The 19,120-nt window shown below is 49.7% G+C and overlaps 1 protein-coding gene across 1 annotated transcript in view; it reads left to right on the forward strand.

Annotated features, from left to right (window-relative positions):
* Positions 1–19,120, forward strand: part of GCC2 (GRIP and coiled-coil domain containing 2) — a 325,439-nt gene that overhangs the window by 221,721 nt on the left and 84,598 nt on the right. The window contains exon 16 of the mRNA XM_085622624.1: positions 16,826–16,963. Coding sequence (XP_085478750.1) covers positions 16,826–16,963 — 138 coding nt within the window. The remainder of the gene's footprint in view (positions 1–16,825; positions 16,964–19,120) is intronic.

Here is a 19,120-nt window from a genome sequence, read left to right on the forward strand (position 1 = left end):
GGGCTTCGCTACACACGTTTGCCAGGCATTATTGCCTAGACAGCCAAGTACGGAGGGATGGCTTCTGTCCTCCAGGACTTTCTGGTGTGATCTTGGTTCGCAGACCCACCACCGGGGTTGGTATTGCTTGGGTATTTATTCTAAGGTGAGGAATCTAACTAACGTGTTTCTTTCAGATGAACAAGTTACTTACCTTCGGTAACGATGTATCTGTAAGAAACATTAGTTAGTTAGATTCCTCACCGACCCACCCATCCTCCCCGTTCTGCGAACTGACATCTAGGGTTAAGGCTATCCCTTTCAGGGCCCTAGAATTTTTTGGCACCAGTGTCGGTCTCTTGCATGGCTCTGCGTTCCTGGCGCGGAAAGCTATGTACAAGAACTGACGTCAGCGTGCGAGGGCGGCGTCTAAGTACTCCGACGTCATTCCGGCACACGACGCCGACGATGGACGCGGAGCCGCAGATGACGCCTAGCGACGCGCAAGGGGTATTGCTGATGAAGAATCTTCCGGATCCAGTCTGATGCCTGGGGATATTCTAAGGTGAGGAATCTAACTAACTAATGTTTCTTACAGATACATCGTTACCGAAGGTAAGTAACTTGTTCTTCAGTACCACTCGGCCCAAAACTTTTGCTGTCACATCAATAAGCGATATTGGGCGATAGCAATGTGGACTGTCCCTATCCCCTTTCTTGAATATCGGGACAATGGTGGCCGTGGACCATGAGGGAGGCATTTCTGTTGCAACTGCAGCATTTAGTACCCTTACCAGAATCGGCGCCCATACCTCTGGGTTGCTTCAGAATAGATCAGGTGGAATCCTGTCTGGTCACCGGGCTTTATTCCGCGCAAGACAGTCTATTCCAAGTCTTACCTCTTCTAAGGTAAAAGGGATAATGTCTGTGGCTCGTCCACTCGTAAGGGCTGATTATACAGCCCCTCAAAATGAGCCTGCCATTGCTCAGGTAAAATGTTATGGGCCAGGCATGGAGTGTTAGAATCTTTAAAACATGGGCTATTAATGACATTCCAGAAATTAGTAGAGTCCTTTAGCTCAGCAGCCTCTTCTAAATCCTCTTAAGCCTTCATTTGGAGTTGGCGCTTCCGTGTCCTAACTGCTTGCTTATACCCTTTGCGGCAGGACACGATCCATTCCCTGTCTCTAGGTGATTTTTTAAGGGCACTCTTTAGAGTTCTAAGGGCCTGCGAACACTGCCCATCAAACCATCTTGGCACATCATTAGAGCATGAATGTGCAGGTGCTTTAAGAAGGCTATTTACTAAATGCGCAATGTCTATAAAAATCTGAACTAGGTCTCATCCCTGTATTTCTAGATCTAAGCACTTCTGTATCTCTTGCTTACCTTTAAAAAGGGAATTATTAAAAGCGGTAGTGTCAATCTGTGCCCAACGCAACCATCTACCTTGATCTGTTGCTGAGATCTTTCCCCCGTCAAACTGAACGATGCCGGGTGACATCGTGGGGCCACCAGTGATATAATTACGGTATTATGATCACTAAAAGTTCTATAACGGATATTAAAAGAGGTAATAAGCCTCCTAACTATATGAGAGACAAAGATAAAATCAATAAAAGATGCACATCCTCTGCCCTTATAGGTAGAGGGCACAGTTATGTTATGTTATGTTATGTTATTTATTCTTTTGTATAGCGCAACGGTTACTCAAAAAGAGTGTCCCGGCGCTTTTAGGTAAGGGGAACAGATTTCAGAATAACACAACACAGCTAAAAGAGGTTAAAAGATAAACAAAAAGAAAGCAAAACTACTGGCAGACCTATTGGGAAAACAGCCAGGTTTTGAGACCTCTTCTAAAATCAAGGAGAGTAGACGCCCCCCGCAAAGGGAGCGGTAGTGCATTCCACATCTGTGGGGCCAACAGACTGAAAGAGCGGCCCCCAAGGCGAGCCCTCTTCACACGCGGAACAGCCGCCAAAAGTAGAGATTCTGACCTCAACGAGCGAGTCGGATGGTAAAAGGTCAGTCTCTTTTGGAGATGTTTAGCTCCCACAGCATGGAGCGCTTTGTAGGCCAAGGTCAGCGCCTTAAAGGCAATCCGTTTGCGGATGGGTAGCCAGTGTAACGTCACCAACAACCCAGAGGCGCTGGCCCGTCTACTTAGGCCAAAGATGGCCCTGGCCGCCGCGTTCTGTGCAACTTGAAGCCTTTGTAGCAGATACTCTGGCAGGCCCAGGTAAAGAATGTTGGCATAATCCAACCTGGAGCCTATCAGAGCCTGCACCGTCAGCCTCCTGTGCTCCTCGGACAAGAGAGGCAAGAACCTCCGCAGCATTTTTAACAGGCCGAAGCAAGTGCCGGTTACCCCCAAGATCTGGGCTTTCATCGTCAGCCCCTTGTCCATCTTAACCCCCAAGTTTTTAGCCATGGGAGAAGAGCCGGACGGAGGGAACATGTCGATGGGCCACCAGGCCTGCCAGCTAGGCTCCGTATCGCACCCGAAGAAGAGTACCTCCGATTTGTCGGAATTGCACTTGAGGCTGTTCAGTTGGAACCATGCGAACACAGCCCCAAGGCAATTCTGGATACTCTCCCCGTCAAAGTCAGCCCCTTTCTCGCAAGAGAAGAGGAGCTGGGTGTCGTCGGCATACGACACGATCCGGGCACCAAATGACTCCGCCACCGCCGCCAAAGGGGTCATAAAGATGTTAAAAAGGGTCGGGCTCAATATAGAGCCCTGAGGGACCCCGACTCCCAGAGGCGGCATTACGGCGGTGTCAGATGATGTCCAGATCGTTTGCCGGCGACCGGCCAAAAAGGAAGAAAACCATTTGAGCACCGTCCCCCGCAGACCAATCTCAAAGAGTCTTGCGAGCAGGCCCTCATGGGGGACGGTGTCGAAAGCCGCCGACAAGTCCAACACCACCAGCATGACTTTGCCCCCGGTATCCAACACCCCTTTAATGGTTTCAGAAACCTCAAGGAGCGCGGTCTCGGTGCTGCGATGTGAACGGAAGCCCGACTGGGAGTCATGTAAGATCTCATGGGACTCCAGAAAATTGGAGAGCACCGACTGAACGTGCTTCTCCAGAATTTTTACAAGAGCCGGCAGCAACGAAATTGGCCTGTAATTGGCTGGGGCTTTCGGGTCAAGTCCCGGCTTTTTAAGCAACGGGATGACCATTGCCTGCTTCCATACTGGCGGCACCTCTCCCAGACTCAACGAGAGGTTGAGAAGAGGGTGCGCCAGCGGATTAACCACCTCCGCCAGTTTACCCAGGAGCTTAGCAGGGCAGGGGTCAAGCGGAGACCCAGATTTTAAATTGCCCATAAGCGCTAGAGAAGCTGAGGCTGGCAGAGATGGAAACTCAGCCAATAAGGCGCCCTGCGCCACTGGGGGAGGCGAGCCCGCCTCGGGCATCGGCAATGTAACCGGTTCACTCGATAGAAAGGAGTCCTGGATGAGTTTGATCTTGCCTGTAAAAAAACACGCAAGATCCGCCGCCCAAGATTCTACGGGCCCCTCTTCCGAAGCAGTAGTCCGAGGGGAGATGAATTCTCGAACGATGGTAAAGATCTCCTTACTGGAGTTCGAAGCTGCTTCGATTCTCCCCGCAAGATAGGCTTTCTTTTCGAGGCGGATGTCTCGGTGGTAAGCTTTAACCACAGCCTTGTAGGCAGACCTGTCCTTGCTGTCATAATGTGCCCGCCAGGCCCTTTCGGCTACCTTGCACTGCTGCCGCGTAGCCCACAGAGCAGGGGTAAACCAAGGGGCCGAGACCCGCTTAGTTGTCGGGCGGGGGGGGCGGGACTGGGGCCAGGTCATTTAGCCTCTCCGTCAGCCATTCTTGCAGGGACTCCAGGTCTCTCTCTAGCTCGCCAGACAGAGGGCAAGGGTGCGTCGCAGCAGCCTGAGCCAGCATCTCAGGGGTCACCCTGCTAAATGCTCTAGATGCTCGTCCCCGCTGCTGTGAGACAGGGTTAGGCGCCCTGACGTTGCCGCTGATTACAAATTTGGCCAGCCAGTGATCCGACCACAAGACCGGGAGAATCTCTTTCACCACTAAAGGAGAGGTCGAGAAGACCTGGTCTAGAGTGTGCCCCTTGTCATGGGTCGGGCCCTGCAAATGCGGGGTGAGACCCAGCGGAGTCATAGCCTCCAAAAGCTTAATAGCGGCGGGGTCCGACGGATCATCCATCCGGATGTTAAAGTCCCCCGCCACTAAGCAGTGTTCTGCTCTCAGTGCTAGACCCACCAGCACCGAATCAAGGTCAGCAAAAAACGTCCCAAGCGGACCAGGGGGGCGGTAGACTAACAGTCCCTTTACTCATTGATGCGGCGCTAGCACAATTGAAAAAGCCAACGATTCCGAGCCGTGGATGTCCTCAGTGGGCAAGATAGTGCAGGGCGTGCCCTTCTTTACCACCAATGCGACCCCGCCACCCCTGCCCTTTGCTCTGTCCTTCCTGAAGATGTCAAAATCCGGCGGAATGGCCATAGCCACATCGGGATTAGAAGCTTCACCCCACCAAGTCTCCGTCAGCATTAGGCAGAGTGGCTTCTCTGTCTCGAGGAGCTCAAAGATGTGTTGCGCATGGCTGCGAGCTGATCTGGTGTTTAACAGCATGCAGGCATACTCTGCACCAGCTATGTCAATAGGCGGGGCTGATGACAGAACCCGTGTCGGATGCCAGCCACAACCCGGACATCGCGACTTACCCCTATAGCGGCCCGGAAAGACAGTACAACAGCAGCTCTCCCTATGATTCAAGGAGCGCAGCTCCCTAGAAGAGTACCGCACCAAATGAGGGCCCAGATTACTCATTCTCGGTGAACAGAGCCCCGCCCACCGCCAAGACGCCTCCGGGACGCTGACGGGCGCAGACGGGCAGGACTCTGGCAAGACTCCGGCAAGCGACGGCGTCCTAGCTGCGCGTTCCCGCTGCGCGGGTAAGAGCGACTTTAAATAGGCGCCAAAGTGGAGGGAGGAGCGCCTGGACGCTCCAAGATGGCGCCCGCCAAAAAAAGCCTGGACCCAATCCAAGATGGCGCTGGTCGCCGATGACAAGACGATCCCCGGACCACCCACAGAACCCGGGCCCACCAAAACGGTGGTGAGTATTCCTCAAATTAAATGCAGGTGTGAGGGGGGGGAGAGCCCAGCCAGTGCACAGCAAATAAAACAAAAACAAGTGCCAAACGCGCTAAACGCGCTAAAAACTGCACAAAGTAAAAGATTAAAATCTGAAGGATGGGGAATCGGATCCATTGTGTGGGTTAGGCCAAAAGTATTTAGGAGCACACTCAACTCTCGTCCTAACTGGGTGTGTTCCATGTGTGGCCCCTTTTTTAATGTACAAGTCTGCCAGTCACCATCCTTCACCCTTAAATTGGGACACAGGTGGCAGTTAAAATCACCCGCTAGTATTAGATGTGACTGGACTCGGCCCTCAAGTTGCAATTTCTCCAAACGAGTACTTAATTTGTCTAGGCACTTTGATCCTTGCAAGTTTGACTGTGCGTTATAAAAATTAATAAGTGCCAGACGATATGTATTGCTTACAAATGTTAGGCCTTGTACTACATCCAACTCCCATAGCGTGGGCTTCCATCTCCCCTGAACCCTTAAATCAGCAAACATTATTAAGCCACCCCTGGCTCTCCGTGCACTAGACCTTTGAGCTGGGCAGAAGAAAGTTTTGTACCCTTCTAAAAAGAAGGTATTTGCTGGCTCCCATGTTTCCTGGATGGCAATTATGTGAAAGTTTCTAATATAGCGGAGCCACTGATCATCCTGAAACTTATTCGTCAAACCTGCCACGTTCCACGAGATCAATTTCAAATCACCCATAATTTGCCTCACATGAGATCTCAATTCCCCATTGCTCCCTCTAACCGTGATCAATTTCACCGGTTATCCCATCATTAATCTCCACTCTCCCGTTTTGTACCTCAATGTGTCCCACCCCTGTGCCAACCATTCTTGCTACTCCCGACCCCTCTGAGAGTCGATCTATATCATTCAAATCCCTCAGTGGTGCGAATGGATTTCCAGAGTTCAGATTGCCCCCACCCCAACTAGGGCACACTTCCTGTGTTGCCACATATGGGGGAGACAAGGGTGTGGGGGGTGGTCTGTAAAAGAAACCCAGTGGAACTGGTTTAATCCCAGAGTCCATAGTAAATGATTGAGAAGATGAAAACAAGATCTTCTGGGCAAGTACCGGATACCTAAGTGTAACAATCACACTATGCCCAGGGAAAATTTTCTTAGACCTGCCAATCCACGCCACCCTTCTAGCTATCAGGATGTGTCTATAGTCTGAAGTATTAAACCCAGCATGTTTGCCCAACCATTGGATTACCTTATTTATCAACTGGGCACTAGACTCATCCTGTGTACAATCTCGTCCTGGAACCCCCACTAAGACCACAGTGTAAGGACAGCATGCTGGAGGGAGGTCTATAACTGGCAAGTTTCGGATATTGTGGGCCAATTGAGTGACACTGCTGGCCCACTGACCATGATGTTGCGACCCCCCCCCCTACCCAGGAGCCTCTTGCGTTTGGCAGGTTTTATGGGCTATTAATAGGCACATCAAAAGTGTTAGGCATTGGGGGGCGTGGCCTAACTAGCCAGCATGGTGGACGTGTTTTAGGTTGGCTCCGTCCAGCCCTTCCTCTATCATGCATGAGCCTGCCCCTCTGGCCATGATATCCCCTGCTTGAAGTGCCCGGCGGCTGGGAGACAGGGCGACGCAGATTGGTGGCACTCGCAGACCTGAGCTGCATCCTGTGGCAGCAGTTTGGCAGCGATCGGCTCTGAGGCCCAAGGGCGGTGCTGAGACCACGGCCTTGAGTGCGGCATTGCCGGCAGATCCTGAGGGAGGCGGAGCTCTAGCGGCTGGCTCAATCTCCCCGGGGGCGCCATGCGGGATTCCCTTCTACCTCTGGGGCAGGTCCCCGATTGTGCTTGGGTTTCCCCCGTGGAGCGAATAAAGCCCCCCCGTTGACCGGCGGTCTATCGGGCCGCAGGGGGAGAGGGAGGACGACTAAAGAGGCGCTTGCGGCTGCTGTCGCCATTTTGAGCCGCCTGGACGTGGAGCTCCCAGCCCTCTGGTAGCTGGCCGGTTGGTGCCTGTGTCCAGCCTAAGGGCGTCTGCTGCCAGCAGGGGCTGACGGTGCTGTTCTTTTGGGCACCTGCTCTACCTGAGGTCTTCCCTGGATTGCTGTCTGGACCTGCTGTCGCCTGGGGACCGCGGCTTGGTGTGTGCCCCCCCACCCCCCCCCCCCCCCCCCCGGACGCATATTGGTGGACTTTGGGACTGCGGCGGTTGGCCCGCCATTCGGTGGGCACGTGCGGGATCTCGCCCGTCCGTTGTGGACCCCCGGCCCTTCTCATGGACCGTTCCTCCTTGTTCGGCGGCCGGATCGGGCTGCGGGGAGGACCTGTGAGACGCGTGGTGAGTGGTCGCGGAGACGTGGAGTGGAGGCCTGGTGTAGGAGGGCTGCCTCCTCCTTGCGTGCCTGGGTCCGGCTGGGGCGCTTTTCTCGGGGCGACTGCCTGCTTTTCCTCCCCCCCCCCCCCCCCCGGTCTGTGTGGGGGTTCGGCAGTGCCATCGGACCGCGTGGGGGTGTTGACGACTGTGGCCCATTGAGTATTCTGGGCTCCCCTAGGTGGCCCTGGGAATCGTACTTGTTGACTTGTAGGGCCTATTGGTGGACCTGTGGGGACTGGTGGAGCGTGTTGTGCGCCTTCCATCGGCGCTGAGGGCCTACGGTGATGGGCTCGTGTTGTGCTTGACGCCCTGGCAGACCCCCCCCTTGCCCTCGGGTGCACTGTTGGGTATTGAGATTCGACAGCCTGGGGGCCTCTGTCGGGTGGGCCAGACCTGAGCCATTTGGCACCTGGGGGTACAAGACGATCAGCGAGTACACCTCAGCGGCAGGAACGCCTGCGCGGGCCGCTGCCTGACAGCAGTGCCGCCCCTGTCTCACATACACTGCCCTGCTGCCCGGGGGTGATCCTTACTAGCGCCTGCTTATCTAGGAGGGGGGGGGGGTCACGGAGTACGCCAGGCCCATCATGACACGGGATAAAACCGATAGGGGGTCCTCCAAGCAAAGTACACTGGACAAATTTGCTGGCCCTGGGGGACCTGCAGACGCAGCGGGTGGGGCCCAGGGTGGTGTTCCAGATAATACCGCCCTCCTGGCGGCAATAACACAATCTAGGGATTCTCTCGGCGCCAAAATTGGGGCGGTGGGTTCAGACGTCATGTTGCGCCAGGACCTGCGGAATGCGGTGGCAAGTATCGCCGGGACTGAGGCTCGGATCACGGGGGTGGAGGATGTAGTGACAACTCTGCAACGAGTGGCATCTCTGGAGAGTACCTAGTGGGGCTTGGCGTTGAGGGTGGAGGACGCAGAGGGCCGGGCGAGACGCAACAATCTCCGCTTTGTTGGTTTTCCGGAGGGATGAGAGTCTGGGGACATGGAGAAGTTTATCACCCAGTAGCTGGAGAGCTGGCTACCCCCAGACTCCTTGTCTAAATGTTTTGTGGTTGAGCGCGCCCACAGGGCCCTGATGCAGAAGCCCCCTCCGGGGGCACGTCCAAGGCCAGTGATTGCGAGACTACTTAATTACCACGATCGGGTTGTGATCCTTAAGCAGGCCAGGGTTAAGGAACCAATGCTGTATAATAATGCACGTATCCTGATATTCCCTGACCATACTAAAATGGTCCAACAACCGCGGCATTCGTTCCTCGCAGCTAAGGCCCGCCTGCGAGAACTTAAGCTCCCATATGCATTGCTCTATCCGGTCCGGCTGCGGGTCGTTTATCGTTCTCGTACACATTTCTTCGACTCCCCGGAGGAGGTCTTCCAGTGGACGGATGAGACAGTGCGGCTGTGCCCTCACTCGCCGCCCGGGAGGGGCTCTGACTTGTCCTCAAGTTGAATGCTACAAAATTTGCCTAGGGTCAGGGGGAAGGGGTCTAGACGCTCCAGGTCCAGAGGGCGGTCCATATGGCAGCGATGTCCCGTCACGTGTGGGATCAGCCTCGGGTCGAGCTGCACCAGCTGACTGATTACTTTTTGTGATTTTGTATCTATGATTCCTAAGGGGGTTAGAATTGGCCGGAGGAGCCCGAAGAGGGCCAGTATTTGTTGGATATTTCCAGACAGGGATAGGGGCCAGAGGACAATGGGCTGTAGTTTGGGGATCTATTGGCGGGTGAGGGGTGGTTCCTCCTGTTGGGGTCTGCCTGCTATGCCAGCCGCAACAGATACTTCACTGTTTTTGAGGTATAGGGTGTGGGGCGGGGAGTTGGTTCGGTTGTTCAGGGGAATGGCTGTTGATGTTTTTAATCGCACTGTTCAATTGCATATCGGGGCCCGGCTACACTACATGTTTTGGGCTACCGGTGTTCTTCATGTTCATGATGTCTATACATGGCCTCCACTATGGGTAGACCGTTAGACTCTGTGGGGTCCCTACGCATACTGAGCTGGAATGTCAGAGGGGCGCTGGATAAGATTAAGCGCGGAGCTGTCCTTAAGCAGGCCAAGCGCGCCGGTGTCTTGATGCTGCAAGAGACGCACCTTATGGGGTCAAAAGCACTGTTTTCAGCGCTTCGGATATGTACAAGTGTTTCATGCGGGCTTTGTGAGGGGATCCCGGGGAGTTGTAGTATTGATTCACAGACTAGTCCCATAGATTCACAATAGGACGTGGGGCAATGCACAGGGCAGATACCTTTTTCTTCAGGGCACGTTGAGGGGCGAGTCCATGATATTGGGTAGCATTTTGGCTCCGCCGCCGCTGTCCTGGGGATTTGTAGAGAAACTTGTGACTGTGTGGACGGATATACCAGTGGGCCTGGCAGTGGTGGGTGGGGATTGGAATGATATGTTGATGTTGTCCTTGATCGTTGGAGACCCGACGGAGCCCCGGCGGTTCGCCACTCCACCAAGCGTCATTCCCTGGTAGTGGGCCAGGATTGGGACGACCCACGGCATAGGCTGCATGGCGGGACGCAGGGGTTCACCTATCTCTCAGCAGTCCACAACTCCTTTTCTCGTACTGATTATATCTTTGTGTCTCGGGGGGATGCTGGCAGGGTGGCGGAGGCAGATATTCTTCCTCGGGGGCTCTCCGATCATTCGCCAGTGGCCATTACTCTGCATGCTGGACTGGCACGTGGACCTTTCCGGTGGCGCCTCTCTACATGGAGTCTCCAAAACGAGGTGTATAGGGAACATATTGAGGAAGCCATCGATCAGTATTTATTGCACAATGTGGGGTCAGTCCCGGCGGCGGAGTCTTTGTGGGAGGCAATGAAGCCTACCCTTCGCGGGGTGGACAACTCCTTCTGAGCGGCGGCCCGTAGGGTCCGTAGGGAATCTCTTCTTTGGGCGGAAGCTAAAATTCTGGATCTGGAAGCGCGCAGTGGAGGCGAAGGGGGGCGGCTGGTCCGCCACCAATTGTTGCTAGCGCAACAAGACTACTTGTCCCTCTTGCTAGATGAAGCCTGCCAGGCATGGTTGGCAACCCGGAGCAGAATTTACCAATGGGGGGACAAGTCGAGCAAACACTTACATAGATTGTGCCAAGGAGCGACAGGCTCCTTGGCCCTCCCGGGTATTGTAGATTTTGATGGGATACCGATATCGGACCCGTCTGCCATCGCTGAAAGCTTTGCGGCATATTATGCAGACCTCTATGCTCCTAGGGAATGTCTGCCAGCAGAGGTAATTGGCCAGTTTCTAGATGATCTCCCACCCAGGGATTTGACTGACGAAGTTAGTGCGGAACTGGACCGTCCATTCTCGGAGGATGAACTGGGTTCTGCCCTCCAGGAGTTGCGGCCTGGTAAGGCGCCGGGTCCTAATGGCTTCCCGAATTCGTTTTTTAAACTATACTTCTTGCAGCTTGGTCCTCATTATCGCAATGTGTTGGAGGAGGCCGGGGAGCTCGATCGTCTGCCCAGGTATTGGCGGCACGTTGAGGTGGTGGTCTTTCACAAACCGGGTAGGCCTCCCGAGCACAATGCATCTTACCGTCCCATTTCTCTTCTCACCGTCGAGGCCAAGGTTCTGGCCAAGGCGCTGGCTAATCGTTTCTGTCCCCATATCTCGTCTATAGTTCATCCGGCCCAAGCCGGGTTTATGCCCCAGCGGGCGACCCGCCATAATATTCGTAGAGCGCATACAACTATCGCGGCAGCCGGGAGTTTGGGGGTACGCGCGGCTTTATTGCTTGCTGACATGGATAGAGCCTTTGATTCATTGAGCTGGGAGTATCTATTCGCACTTCTACGCAGATTGAATTTAGGACCTCGCTTCCTGTCTTATCTGACTCTACTTTATACGGATATAATGGCGTCTGTGCTCGTAGCGGGTTTTGTCTCATCGGTCTTCCCTATTGGTCGAGGCACAAGGCAGGGGTGCCCCCTATCACCACATTTGTTCACCTTGGCGATGGAGCCACTTGCCGCATGGGTGCGTATCGATGCGCAAGTGGCCGGTCTCGAATGGGCTGATGGGCTGTCGGATCGCATAGCTTTATATGCGGACGATATGCTGTTGTTTCTTACTCAGCTGGACAGGACTGGCCCGCGGCTGCTGCGCATCATGCAGGTGTTCGGAGAGACTACTGGCCTCTTTATGAACGAGCGGAAGTCTACTTTGTGGGTCTTGGGCAATGGGGCTGATCCTGGTGCCTGGGCCTCCGCGGTACAGGTGGTGCGTGGGGGTCTGAAATATCTGGGTGTGTTCCTTTAGGACTTGCTGTCGATAGCCTGGGATAGAAACCTAGTGCCGGTGTCGAACAAGATGCGCGAAGATATCAAAATCTGGTCCCACATGCCACTATCTATATATGGTTGTTCGGCCATCTTTAAAATGGTCTCTCTTCCTCGTCTGTTATACCAGCTACAAACTCATCCAAATCCTATATCTTCGGGGTGGTTCCGCCAGGTCAATGCGGCCCTGAGCCAGTTTTTATGGGGCGGGGGGGGTCGCCAGGGTGGCTCTCCGTACTTGCTTCCAATTCACATATTGTGGGGGGCTTGCGACTTCTGACATTCTTTCATACTATATGGCCTCACACTTGTTGGTCCTTAATGAATGGTGGTATGGGGATAGGGCGGATCCAGCATATGTAGTGGAGCGACGTATGATGGGGGATCACTCACTACACACGCTCCTCTATTCTGCGCCCTGCGACGTTCCTTGCCGAGTGTGACGCAGTTGGTGTTTCAGGTATTTGTGGCAGGCGTTGCGGAGGATGGGTTGGTGGAGCCGCCTGACTAGGGAGACACCGCTATGGCAAAATGGACGTCTGCCGCAGTTGGCGGACTCGCCTGGATTCCGGGATTGGGATGCAATTGGGTTCTCTACCCTAGGGGATGTAATGCGGGGGTCTGTCTTGAAATCGTTCCAGGGCTTGCAGAAGGACCTTCAAATGCCACGTACACAATTCTTTAAATATTAGCAATTTCGGCATGCTCTCTCTTCTAGCTTGGTGGGCCTGGAGGAGTTGACAGACTTCAGCCCGGTGGAGGCGAAGGTTTTCATGGGGGACCCGCAAGACCATAAAATATCTAAACTGTACCAATCTCTGGTTCGGCACTGTTCCCCATCTCTGCAGCGTCTTCATGGGGCTTGGGAGGACGATGTAGGCTCACTTGAGGAGGAGGACTGGACGGAGGCCCTCGCCTCTCCTCGCGGGGCGGCTATAGATATGAGCCTTCGGCTCATTCAGTTAAAATACCTCCATAGGGTCTATTTTACTAGAGTCAGGCTCTACAGGGCCGGCTTGGTGGCTTTCCCGGAGTGCCTTCGCTGCCTGCATAAGGAGGGCACTCTGCTCCATACCATATGGGGTTGGTCTGCACTAGCTAGGTTTTGGCGGGGTGTACTGACATGTCTGTCAGAGGTTCTGGGTTGGGATCTCCCTCGTTCCCCTAAACTAGTGCTCCTGCATGTAACGGCACCTTATGCTTCTAGGCTTTACCCTTGCCAAGCGCGACATTGCTAGAGCCTGGAAGGCGACAGCTGCACCCTCCCTCTCGGTGTGGAAGGCAGGACTGGATTTCTGCATGGGCCTAGAGGCCCCGTGTTTATAGCAAGGGCTGCCCGCGTAAACATTATAAGATCGGGAAGCACTGGGCAGATTATCTGGGATTGGAATTGGAGCCCGTTCCAGCACAGGGATCGCATAGGTTGTAGTTTCCTCCTCCCCCTCACTGGGGGGGGGGTCCGTACTATACATATACCGGGTGGTATAGTGTTCTCTCAGACATTTATCACAGTGAGTGTAGGACTGTTGCTCCAATTACGCATGTGGTTTGTGCTTGGTTGACAGTGTGATGGGGTGGGGGTGGTTTGTTATTTGTTTAGTATTGTTTTATTTCATATGCATGTCCTTACATTATTCCTTTTTCTTTTATTCAATGAGAAAAATGTTGAAGTCATGATACTGTATATTGATGCTACGGAAGCCTCTGGGTTACAGAGCTCCGCTCTTTATGCATTTGACAAATAAAATATGTTTTTAAAAAAAAAAGTGTTAGGCATTGTTTAAGAATTTGTGTTATTTCTCCTACCATAAGAATTTCCATTTCCACTTTTTCTATTGGGACACTCTCAACCAGATAGGAACTGCTTCTCATGTGGCACGTTTTTTGCCTGTTGCGCGCCCAATGATTGGTAATAAGTGCAGTTTTCTCATGGGCAAAGACATTTTTTGCTGCTGTGCAGAAATCGTTCTCCAGGGTATTGTGGCGAAACGTGAAGTATTGGAGTATTTTGATAGTTTCACTCTTTCACTGCTTGTAAAATATGACTCAAGGCCATATTTGTGAATTGTGCTGTAAGATGCCCTGTTTGTCCCAGAGGATACTCTCCCCAAAAGCCCTCCTGTATATTGCCGATACAGCGCAGCTGATATGAAACAAATGCCTAGGCACCACTGTTGTGTAGTTCCTATAATCTTTATGCAGGATCTGTGCGATTAGACAACATACACTGTACGATTGGTGCCAGACTGATTCTGAACACCCCCACCAGGTATGTTGGCCTTTTGTATTAACTAGCTCACAGTGCCACTAGAATCTCTACTTATCAAGGAGAGAATAGTTCTTAGCAACCATCAAACATGACAACCCTGATCCCTCCGGACCGTGGAAACAATATACGACTTTTGGCTCAGTCACTCGTGCTTACTTAGTCTGTCTCCGAGATATACTCAGAATAAACAGGCTGGGCGTTTTCAATAAGTATATATTGAACAGTTGTTATTCTTGCGTAGAATAGATGAGCTGCAACAACCGTTAGACTGTATAAGATATAAATGATTAGCAGTATTAAAAAGGCAAAGGGATGGTATAGCTCTACCCTCTTACAATGATCATAAATATATATGAGTATATAAATCACATGATAAAAAAGATGCGTACTCCTACGATGCTTCCCTAACTAGATGTACCTAAATGTACCTAGCATGTGTATAGGTGTTAAGCCAAGAATCCCTCTAGGATTTAGTCAACCCCATTACCTGAAGTGAGAGACTATGGGACCAAGTACTGGTCTCGAGTTAGACACTGTGCAAGGGATGTTAGACCACTGCGAGCTGGAGTGGCTGCATGCAGGAACCTCAGCGTCTCTGGTCAGTGTGTCGGCCGGGAAGTCTCGGTCTCTGTTCTATCTTAGGAAGATGTGATGTATATATACCCATAGGTCTCCCCAAGGGTCCTACTTTGCTTTATTACTGTATCGGCCTAAGGATGACGTCGAGCATGAACTTTATACATAGATATTATACAGGAGATGGTCGTCCTACTGTCCTTCCAAGATTCCTCATGCATAATGTATGAGATTTCGAACTAGGGAAAACCTGCGTTCTGAATGCTGTGTCGTATCTAGGTGAAAAGCCAGTCCCTGTAAAACCGTTACAAGTGTAATTTAGGGAAGAGTATAGGTGAAGGGCAATGAAATTACTGGGGCTTATATTATGGTACCTATATGGAATATAACACCACGTAGTTCTTTGTTAAGCTCTGGTGCCGGCGTGGGTTTTGACCTCTGCATATGGTACCTGCATGTCTGTTGGTATGCTTTCAAAATTGTCAATGTACTATGACAAGGTAAATGTGGCGGTCTGTGGCAATGGCTCCATGTAGATGTTTTATGTATTTCTACGCCTTTCCTGTTTGACTGCCTGTTTTATTTACCAGCATGTGCATTTTGTTTGTATACCTCTGCGTCTTGATCTGTGATGGGGCTGACTGCATGTTACCTCAAACCTTTCGGTCTGTTCATGTATGTGAATGAAAATATATCTACTCTACCGCGTGCTTGATGTTATAGGTGTGCTGATCGTGTGTGCCTGGTAATTTCTAGGCATATTTATTTTTCTTGAGCACATGTGATCTAAGTGTGTGTGTACGTATACATCTGCAAATTGTTTCTGTGTCCATGCATTTTACAAAAGGCAACCCTATAAGCTTTATCATTGCTTTTTTGCTTAACACCTTACTTAAATCTTTCAATTCTAGGTCTCAAGTCAAGTGACATCTGTGTTACTAAATTGTTATTACAGTCTGATTTGTAATGTGTCATTCTCGTGTTACTATAGCATGGGGGACATAATAAATTGACAGAAGTCACACTCTGCATGTATTACCAATTCTACAAAATTATAATGTAGTTAGACGTGTGATCCGAGCGGAGGAAGTGAATGATGCACTTCAGGCATACGGGGTTTTTAAACATCTTTTTGTAGTGGTTATATTAATTACAATCCTGGGGTTCTATCTGCAAAGAGCAGGAGCAAAATCAGACTTTAAAAAAACCTAAAAATGTGGAATTGATTAACAAACAATTATACTTTCAAAACGCAGTGAACAAAAATAGACCAGTGGGACGGTACACACCGTAACAGTCCATATATGTGACCGTATAGGAGGGGTCACCATGAATCCACCTGGCTGAGTGGGAATTGTCTGCATTCAGGATCTTCAAGCAGGAGGGCGTGGTTGTTCAGGGGAAGTTTTTAGCTGTGCAAGAAGATGGTTGCTCTTTGACTCGGGCAAAAGGATATTCCAGTGGAGGAGTCTTGGCATTGCAAATCGCCTGAATTTGGATGCGGGTCTGAGGTGGTAAGTTGCTGAAGGGCTGCTAATAGCAGTTGGCTGGGCTGCTAATGGAAGTTGGCTTGTGGGATGAGCACAAGCCGTGGACTTATTTAGGTGATAAGACAATGTATACACAGGAAAGGGCCTGTTTATATATTGTGAGATAACCAGTCTGGTGTTTAAAGGAGGAGGTCGGCAGGATCTCTGGGGACAAGTGTCAATTTGAGGACTCATCAGGGGGTTGGAGGAGTGGTGTGCACAAATAATGGTACTTTTCTTACACTCATTACTTTTGATGCTGTCTAATGTATTGATTGGAGTTTATGTCAGGAAGAACATGTGATGTAGATGGATTTAAGACCCAGTATGACAAAAGGTCAATACGTGTTTATTTATGTTGTTGCTGTTACCTCTGTAAACTCCTTCCACCAGTGATATATTTACCACAGGCTTGTCTTTGGCACCTTAGCTAGCATAAAAAAAGAGCCAACATGCAACAATTCTTGTTTTTTAAATGGAAAACCAATATCCTGTCCATTTGTTTGCCCCTATTTTGGTTGCTTCTAAACAAATTAGCATGATTACTTGAGGGTTTTTTTTTTTTTTAGACAAAAAAAATAATCAAATGTTAATGGCTTTCGGTTCTGTCTGTGAACGCTATAAATGTTAATAAATCCATTGAAAATGCATATGTCTTTAGATTCAGGTGGCTGAACTGACTGCAGAAAAGCACAGGCTTCAGGAACAATTGCGGACATGCATGGAGCAACAACAACGAAATACAAATGCTTACCAGCAGAAAATCGCATCTTTGCAGGATGCATACACTATGGCAAAGGTACAGTTGAAATCTCTCTTTATTTGACAACAAATCATTGTACCCATGGCATGATTTAAATTGTGATGGTTCTGCAACACCCCTTCCTCATCACCACTTTTAACACCAACTCTCTTCCCTTCCCTCTATCTCCCACATACAATCTCTTATGTTGCTGGGCCCACTGCACTGCCGTAGAAGGCAGGCCTCCTCCTCCAACCACCCCAGTGAATCTCCATCGAGAAATGTGCCACCTTTGAATTCAGCCAAACTCCTTGTATTTCCTTTGGGGTGCTATGTTAAATGATATGAGATTGAAAACCCTAGTGCAAGGTGAATAGTACAGTTCTTCACATTTTACTCCCTGTTGCTCCGCCAACATTTCCAGATGAAGGGGGTCTTTCAATCCAGTCCTGGGAATTCCTCCAGTTGAAACTTTTTCTCCTGTTCACTAGAACTGTAGCGCACTATTCACACTTAGTCGAAGCGCCTCCCTAGGAAGAATGCATCCCCGCACATGTAAGCTATTTGTATCAATAAAGGTTACATTACTCTGAGTTGCTTTTGTTAATTGTTGGGACAGATGTATTAAACAAGTGTTTTTACTTATATCCTGTAATGGGTAATATCTATTAAAAAACAAAAGATAATTTGCTTTCTTCTTCGTTAATAGATCATCACCATTAAAATACTCCCTGGCACCGAATTGCTTCAATGATCGGTCATGCATCTCTTCATTTTTTACTGTGCCTATATATGTATGTATATGTATCACAGTGAAATTCGCCCCAGGGTAGTTACGGCTCAGATTCACTTTACATTGAATGGCATTTTTTTCTCGACGTGCATATAAAGTTTAACCCCATGAATAGATCGCACAAAAATTGGTAATCACGTACCATATTCAGCTTTGGTCAGGCATGCCACATTTTATGCAAATCCATGCAGACAAAACTAAGTTAAGGATCCAGTGAACATTTTGCTCATTCCTACAGCCAACACCTCTGAACAGATTTGCCCCAAAATTAGCATGAAAGTAGAGCTTTACTCAGAAAGCAGCCTTTCATTTGAATGGTGTGAATCTGTTCAGCAGTTTTTGAGAAGTATTTAAAAAGAGTTGCTTGGTGGACTTGAAAGGGTTAACACTTTTGTACATCTCTACTGCTTATAAATATGATTCAGCAGTTTGCTGCTCCTGTCTATTACAGTTGAATTTGTATTTACAAATGTGATTGTGCTGGATAATGACTTTGTAAATGTATTTTGTTTTTATCGCCATCTTGAAAATCCACAGAAATTGGGCGGGTGGGGAGGGGCAGGCACTATGAGAGGTGCCCAACTTGAAGGAAGGAGTGGGGGTGGGTTCCAGAGGCATCAAAAACGTGAGTAGCAGACCAGAATAAAATGCAGAAAATAGCAGGTGATTTAGCAATTTCCCCCTTCACTTCCATCGTTCTCTACTTGTTGTCCATTACTTTTTTTTGTGGGTGGTTTGTTTTCTCTTTTGCAGCATCCAGTATTCCTTTTTTTTTATTGCTTCTAGGTTGAGGAGTGTTCTTCTAATCACTATGTTCAGTTGTGACTAATTCAGAACTTTATTTTATTTTTTAGGTATTTTTCTTGTATCTACAGGTTATAATCCCAGGTTTCTGATATTTTTATTTTTATCTTTTTTTGTTGTTGAAAAAGTTAAGATTCTCAGTCCCTCTGGAACTTCTATTGATTGTAATCTTTTATATCGTTCTCAAAATTTACCAATGTTTTCATCATCAGTTAATTGTATTAAGTAATACTATCCTGTGCATTGAAATCTTTAATTGAGCATAAATAAGGAGACGTATTAAAGAACCTGCACAGATCTACGTTCTGAAAGGACTTGCACAATATATTTTAATGGACCAGATGCTTGGAGATTACTCCAGTCACTTCTGTATAAATTCTGTTCACAGTGGGTTAGGTGCTTCACTAATGCTGTAGATATTAATGTGTAAATTCATTAGTATGATACAATACTTTTTGAGACTATCATTTGACTAATGACTGATATGATTTCAGTTGAGATAAAGAATGTGGTTGAATTTAGAATTCTGGGTGTCTACTAGGCTGACTTTAATTATAGATTATCGTGCGATGGTCCGTTATTAATTTCCACTAATCATTTTAAATGTATGTCATTAT

The sequence above is a fragment of the Triturus cristatus genome, chromosome 8, assembly GCF_964204655.1.
Source record: "Triturus cristatus chromosome 8, aTriCri1.1, whole genome shotgun sequence".
Taxonomy (NCBI): domain Eukaryota; kingdom Metazoa; phylum Chordata; class Amphibia; order Caudata; family Salamandridae; genus Triturus; species Triturus cristatus.